Source organism: Colius striatus, chromosome 7 (genome assembly GCF_028858725.1).
Source record: "Colius striatus isolate bColStr4 chromosome 7, bColStr4.1.hap1, whole genome shotgun sequence".
Lineage (NCBI taxonomy): Eukaryota > Metazoa > Chordata > Aves > Coliiformes > Coliidae > Colius > Colius striatus.
This window is the reverse complement of record NC_084765.1, coordinates 18482065-18488465: the sequence shown is the minus strand read 5'-3', so window position 1 is coordinate 18488465 and position 6401 is coordinate 18482065. Positions and strand designations below refer to the sequence as shown.

Genomic DNA, 6401 nt, shown 5'->3' with positions numbered 1-6401 from the left:
AGGGACCGGCCCAGGCATCCAGCTGTCGCAAAATCGCCACGACACGAGGCTTTTTGAGCTCCGCCACGTCTCGGCGCCGCGGCCCGTCCCGGCGCGGCTCCCCGGGCTCACACGCGCGCTCAGCCTCGCAGCGACCGGGAAGCGCGGGCAGCGCCCGTGCCGCGCTCATTCGCCGCAGATTCGGGGAGAGAAATGCAGCAGGAGCGGGTGCCCGGAGGGTGCAGGGCTGAGAGCTACCCAGCCGGTCCTGGTGCTACCCGGAGCCACAGGATGCCCGCGCTCGCCAGCGTCTGGCAGCGAGGGTCGCCTCCGGCCCTATGAGACACTCCCTCCCTTATGAACCGCGGCGCTTGGTTGTTTCCTGGCGGCACCGGTCACCGGCGGGGCCGTCACCTGCACGGGGCTCCGGGGCCGCAGGCAGGACAGCCAGAGCCCTCACAGCCTGGCTGCCGAAGCGCTGCTCTGTGGGGTTTCAGCACAATGTTAGCATCTCGCTGTTACTCCTTTCCCTCATCCTGGGAGAAATCAAGCCAACCAAGCACGGGCGGGAACCCTCGTCGCCACCAGCCCGGGACGGGACGTGCCCCCCGCCCACCCCTCCTGCTCATGGGGAAAAGAAACCGTAAACTGCTTTGGTTGGAAAAGTCCTTTCAGCTCATCGAGACCAAGCACATGCCTCACACGGCCCAGCCCTCGCTAACCTCGGGCCCTCAGCACCTCAGCTATACGGCTTTGCTGTATCTCCAGGAACGGGGACTCCCCACCTCCCTGGGCAGCCTGGGCCAGTGCCTGACAGCTCTGCCAGAGAAAAAGTCCGTCGTGACCCCCTCCGGGCAGCTGCCCCGCTGCGGTGACAGCGCCACCGCTCACAGCGCACACAGACCCTGCTGGCGGGACACCGCGCCGCGGCGCGCCCCCTCGGGGCATGTGCGGCAGGGCGCACGGCTCTCCCTTAGCCCGCCCGCTCCCTCCGGGGCCGGCCCAATAGGAGCGCGCGTTGTTGCGCGGTGACGGGAAGAAGGCGTTGCCGAAGCCCCGCCCTTTCCCTTTCGCCGCCGGCCTGCCACCGCGCGCGCACGTCCCCGGCCTGTCTCCTGCGCCGCTGCCTCCTGCCGAGTAAGCGCGCGGCGGCCGCTCCCCCGCGCCCCGCGGGAATGGTCCTTCCCGGCCCGGCCGCTCCGGCCCGCGGCTGCCGGCGGGGCGCGGGCGAGACCACCGGAGGCGGGGGGTGGGGGGGAAATGGTGGCCACGTGCTCTCCGGGCCTGGGCCTGCGGGGAGACGGGGCAGGCTTGGGCGGGCGGTCGAGGCGGTGATGCCACCCGGGGGACCCAGAGGCGTTCGGGAGGCCGCGGTGCCGGTTTCCTTGGGAGAGGCGTGGCGGGCGGGCCGGCCGCTCCGGCCTACGGGCACCGTGGCGCGGGACAGGAGCCGCTGCGGTTCACGCGGTACTTCCCGAGCTGCCTCGTGTGCGGCCCGGTGTGCGGTCCTGCGAGGCCTGGAGGTCGAGTAAAGGCAGAGTAAAACTAGAGTGCCTGGGACGGCGAGGCTTGTGCCCCGCAGTGAGGGACTGAGCCGCCTCCGGACACGCAGCTGGGCCGTTGGCACCGAGGGTCCCTTCTGTCTTCCCCAGGATGCGTTACGTCGCAGCCTACCTTCTTGCCGTGCTCGGCGGAAACGAGTCACCCACCTCCAAGGACCTGAAAAAGATCCTCGACAGCGTGGGCATCGAGACAGACGATGAACGCATGAACAAGGTGGTGTTGCCGTTTAACTCCACATGGTCACATCCCCGGCAGCATCAGACCCTTGCGTGGGTTCTGTGGCTTCAGCATTCCCTTAGCTGCTGCTGGTGTGGCCTTACTTTGTTCAGACACTTGCTGACTATTACACGTGTGACTTATAAAATGCTGCTTAACCTATCAAAGCTACTTTTGCAACTGTTTTGTAGAGGTCTGGCTTTCTTTCTTCACCCCAGTCCTCCACAAAGGTCTCTGTCAGTTGTTGCAGACTTCCAGCTGTTTAGTCTCAAATTTTCAGTGAGATGAAGGCTACAGATCAGTATGTAGTGAAAATAAGTGCTAGTCTGGTATCACATATAGGCTACACTGCATGTCCCACTTTGACTTTTAGTGAGTATCGATTCAATATAAACACTTGTGTAGGCCTGGGAATCGGAAACAAATTCTTATTTAGGGTCTTGCAAATGAGCATTTGTTCCTTGGCCAAGAAAGAGGGAAATTAGAACATGGATGTTACAGATATTCAATAATTGGTAGGAAGATTTTTTAAATTAATACTGAAATGGTTGTGTTAAAAACCAGACTTTTAAAGAAGGTAGTATCTTAGAACATCTCTTGTGATACTTCAGCCTCATACAAATGGCTATGGGGGAAAAAAAACCCAAAACCAAAGAAAAAGGTGGCGTCACCTGCCCCATTTATGTATGCAGAGTATTTCCAGAGATGTGGAGGGAAAAGGATTTTTTTCCCACTTGGAGACAATATTTTACCATGGACCCAACCAAATGATGGGCAGATGGAGCTGCCAGCATCCTTGTTATGATTTGGGGTCATGGTGTGAACTTGCGGTGCTCCTGTTTTTAAATACTAGGTATTTTGGCTGTTCAGTGCCTTCATAAATTAGCTGTTTGTTCCAATCCTCCAATATCTGGAAAGCATCTCTGGAGTTCCTTTTGATCAGGATTAATCCTTTTCTATTTGTATTGGCTATGTCTTATGCCAGTGTAAATCTAGGGGAGTCTTAAAAAGACCTTCCTTGGGGTGGAGCAAGCTCACAGGCATGGTGTGAGCTGGAGGTGCCTGGTGAAAAGCTCTCGGTTCAAGGCCTTTGCTGGCTGGTGCTGGACACTCACTCTTGCTTGCAGACGGGAAGGTCTGTGGCTTTTTTAAGCGATTGCTTGCTTTAGCAATTTTTGGTTTGTTTTCTTCATCCCTGCTTATAGATTAATGGTAGTAAGGTGGAAGCTGGGACTCTCTGTTCCAGTACGGGGATGCAATAGCAAGCCTGGCTGTGACATCTGGTGATGCTAGGAACGGGACCCTGGGTGTTCTGGTCTGAGGCCCAGAGCTGCCCTGTGGGTATTGAGCAAGATAGGATAACAGTCCTTCAATAACTAGGGGGCTCTTAGTGGGATTTCCTAATTGACTTCACAACATCTGTATGTCCCTCTTTCTGCAAGGTCCTTGGATTCAGTATGAATTTATTGTAACAGATTTCTTGAAAAAGCTTTCTCAGAAAAGTATAGAAGACAGAGCCAACATTTTCATTTCCTTGGAGAAATAAGGAGTGTTTGGGCTGTGTAAGCAGCAGGATAGAGACATTGCATGTGGTGATTAATCAGTATTTGTGTAAAAGTAGTACTGTTTTGAATCAGTTGACATTCTAAATTTAACTTTCACAGGTTATTAGTGAGCTGAATGGAAAAAACATTGAGGATGTCATTGCTCAGGGTAAGTACAGCCTCTGAGCATCACAGCTGCCTCTGCTGCTTTGGTATCTTAGACCTGGGAATGTAGGACTGCTGCCAGCTTGCTGGTGATTCATCAGCTCAGCTTTGTGGGTGAGGATTCTGTGCGGGATCTTGGCAGAAGTGACTGCAATCCAGGTCCATTCTAATTCCCTGCAGGTGGGTGCCAGTACCTGCGGGGTTTCGCTTGTGGACCACATCAAACTGGAAAACTTCAGTGTGTATGAGCTGACTGGCTAGCAGCTCATTACATAGTTTTCTGGACATTTCAATTGGAGAAAGGATTATCTGTCCTTTGAGTTCTCTGGGAGACCTTTTCTTTGCCTTCACCCTTCATATGCACTAGTTAGGTAAACCAGGAGGAACAGACTGTGAAATGTAAAAGTGTCAGTTCACATAAAGGATACAGTTGCACCCTCTACAATTAGTGCAGGCCTCTAGTGCACATCTGCTAGAGCTACCCTAGTCTGGAATTTCTCTCTCTTAAGAGAGGACCCTGCATGTTGAGGTGGGTGGAAGCTGCAGACAAAGCTGGAACTTTTAACATTAACTGCCTGGGTCACAGGGCTGAAGTAAAGCGGAGCTGAGATAGTGCAAAGGTTTCTGATGAATTAATTTCTTTTTTTTTTTTTTTCCAAGCATATAGGGACAAGGGAATTTTTAGGCATGTACTTGCTTAAAGGTTGCTAGGACTTTGCCTGGCCTTGCTGTTAAGAGCAATAACTGGACGTTCCTACCCGTGTGGTCTGAAGACCTCAGAGAGCCATTATGCGTGTGCTTACAACACACACTGTCTCTTTCTGTAATGTATTTCCTTTAAATAATTTTTTTTTTTTCCTAGAACATACTGACATGCATATGAAACATGTTCATTTACTTGGCTGGTATATTAGAGCTTGAAGTAACAGGGAGTTGTTTAGAAACTGATTCTCAGAAACTGTAATACAGGCAAACGTACTGTGTATGTGACCTCTGAATGCCATGGGAGCCTTGGTATGTGCAAAGCTGGTGCCAGCAAACTAGCTAATCTCAAAGGAGATGCAATAGAGTTCATGGGGTGATGGAGAATTTGTTTAAAATACTATACTCTTTGCCATAAATACATCTTTCCTCCCACACCCTTCTGTCCTGTAAGTATGGTCCAATCCTGCCCTCACAGTTGTCCATACTGTTTAAAAAAGAAAGAGGGAGGGGAAGGCAATGCTGCCTATCTGTCCATTTGTGAGGTATATTGAAATTTCTGTGCTGTATTCAGAAAACATAGCTTTTCTGTATGTGTCAAATCATATTTACCATATGTTTATATGACTGTTTTTGGAAAAAAGAATGGGCTTTGTGTACAGAGGAAAACTAACAATGTGCTGTCGGTGCACTCAGGATAAGCCTTTGGGAGTCCTCAGCTCCTGAGCTTTTTCACAGACTAGTTCATACTCGTACCACAGGTGCAGCCTCCTGTTCCTTTCAGCTAACAGGGACAGGTTCAGTCCATGAGACATGTAGTGTCTGTTGCTTCTGCACTGCCATTTCTCTGTCTTTTCCCTGCCCAGGCAATGGGAAGCTCGCCAGCATGCCGGCTGGGGGAGCCGTGGCAGTCGCTGCTGGAGGGGGCTCCGCTGCGCCTGCGGCCGCTGCTGCCCCTGCTGCTGGTGAGTACCACTGGAGAGACCTCGCTTCTTACACGACAGTCTGGTTTTCTCTGTTAGAATCTCAATTGAGCCCAAATTTCAAGGCTTTTGCACTTTGGCAACTCACTATGTGAGTGAAGTGGGAATTGAACAGTAAGTTTTCATTTGGGGAATCAGAAGAATTTGCTTTTTATCCACCTTGGCGTGGCTTAGAACTGGGAATCTGACAGACTTCACTGTGTGAAGCACATCCCTTCAGAAGTAGTGTCCGTGTCCTCTTGTTGTCTGTATCTTGCCACCAGAGGGGAATGAGATGAACCACGAAGGCTGAAATACCAGTAATAGGGAGGCTGAGAACACCAGAATGTTTATCTTGAAAATCTGGTGCAGAACCTAAAAATACTGACCATTGGCTCTGTCTTTTTTCTCTTCAGCTGAGGAGAAGAAAGAAGAGAAGAAGGAGGAATCTGAAGAATCTGATGATGACATGGGATTTGGCCTATTTGATTAATTATTTGTTATAGAGAAATTATTAAAATGCTTTGTTTTCAGTGGGTTTGAGATTATTGTTATTATCATACAAGTGCTATTGGATTTTATGATAAGCCATGGGACTCAACTCTCTCAAAGTAAGTGGCAAGGCTTATGTGAACCTGGATGTTTGTTTTGACACCGCTGTTACATAAACAGCATATGGAAGCTGAATCTACCTGATGTTAACTTTGGTTTACTTTATACTATTTTGCCATCCCAGTTGCTCAGGAAAGAGTCCTGAGCAATAAAAGGACTTTATTTTTCAGGATCTGTTTCATCAATTCCAGAACATGTGAAACCGAGCGGACAGCAGGTCTAAATTAGTCCAGAAACGTCACTTGGAGCTAGTTCTGATAACTAGTTTTTGAGGATACCTAAAAGCACCAGTTTCATCACTGTCAGATTTCCAGGCTGTAGGGACAATGACAATTAAATGCTTGACTGTGCTTAGATTTCATGGCACATATCAGCTTGGAAGGACAGTAGATGTTGGTTTTATGAAGTGTCCTCTGCTAGGAGGCGGTTCTGACAGTTTACCCAGACTTCAGCTATCTTTGACTGTTGCTGTTCATAGGTAAAGTACAAGCAGGACATGGGATGATCTTTCAGTGCTGGATCTCCACAGGTCATGTCAAAAAGAGGTGTTCTGGGTAGTGGTCTATACTGGGAGGCTTTTCCAATGTCATTGTTTTGAAGGAAAAAAAAAAGCAGTAGGTGATAGAGCTGTGTTGGTTATGAGTCATTGGGCAAAGTG

The 6401-nt window shown here is 50.4% G+C and overlaps 1 protein-coding gene and 1 non-coding gene across 2 annotated transcripts; both read left to right on the top strand.

Moving 5' to 3' along the window:
* Positions 1–1007: 1007 nt before the first annotated feature.
* On the top strand, positions 1008–5664 carry RPLP2 (ribosomal protein lateral stalk subunit P2). The gene is made up of 5 exons (XM_062000363.1): positions 1008–1116; positions 1632–1755; positions 3423–3471; positions 5036–5134; positions 5548–5664. Exons 2-5 carry the CDS (start codon positions 1633–1635, stop codon positions 5622–5624), a joined length of 348 nt encoding a protein of 115 aa, XP_061856347.1. The 5' UTR covers positions 1008–1116; position 1632; the 3' UTR covers positions 5625–5664.
* On the top strand, positions 3625–3757 carry LOC133625880 (small nucleolar RNA SNORA52). Its single transcript, XR_009819130.1, has one exon. It is a non-coding gene; the product is annotated as a small nucleolar RNA SNORA52 (small nucleolar RNA).
* Positions 5665–6401: the final 737 nt, after the last annotated feature.

Excerpts from the sequence above, each read along its gene's own strand:
- RPLP2 (XM_062000363.1), top strand. The coding sequence starts at position 1,633 with ATGCGTTACGTCGCAGCCTACCTTCTTGCCGTGCTCGGCGGAAACGAG. Across the intron at positions 1,756-3,422 it reads ACGATGAACGCATGAACAAG|GTTATTAGTGAGCTGAATGG; the intron begins GTGGTGTTGCCG and ends TAACTTTCACAG. Across the intron at positions 3,472-5,035 it reads TGAGGATGTCATTGCTCAGG|GCAATGGGAAGCTCGCCAGC; the intron begins GTAAGTACAGCC and ends TTCCCTGCCCAG.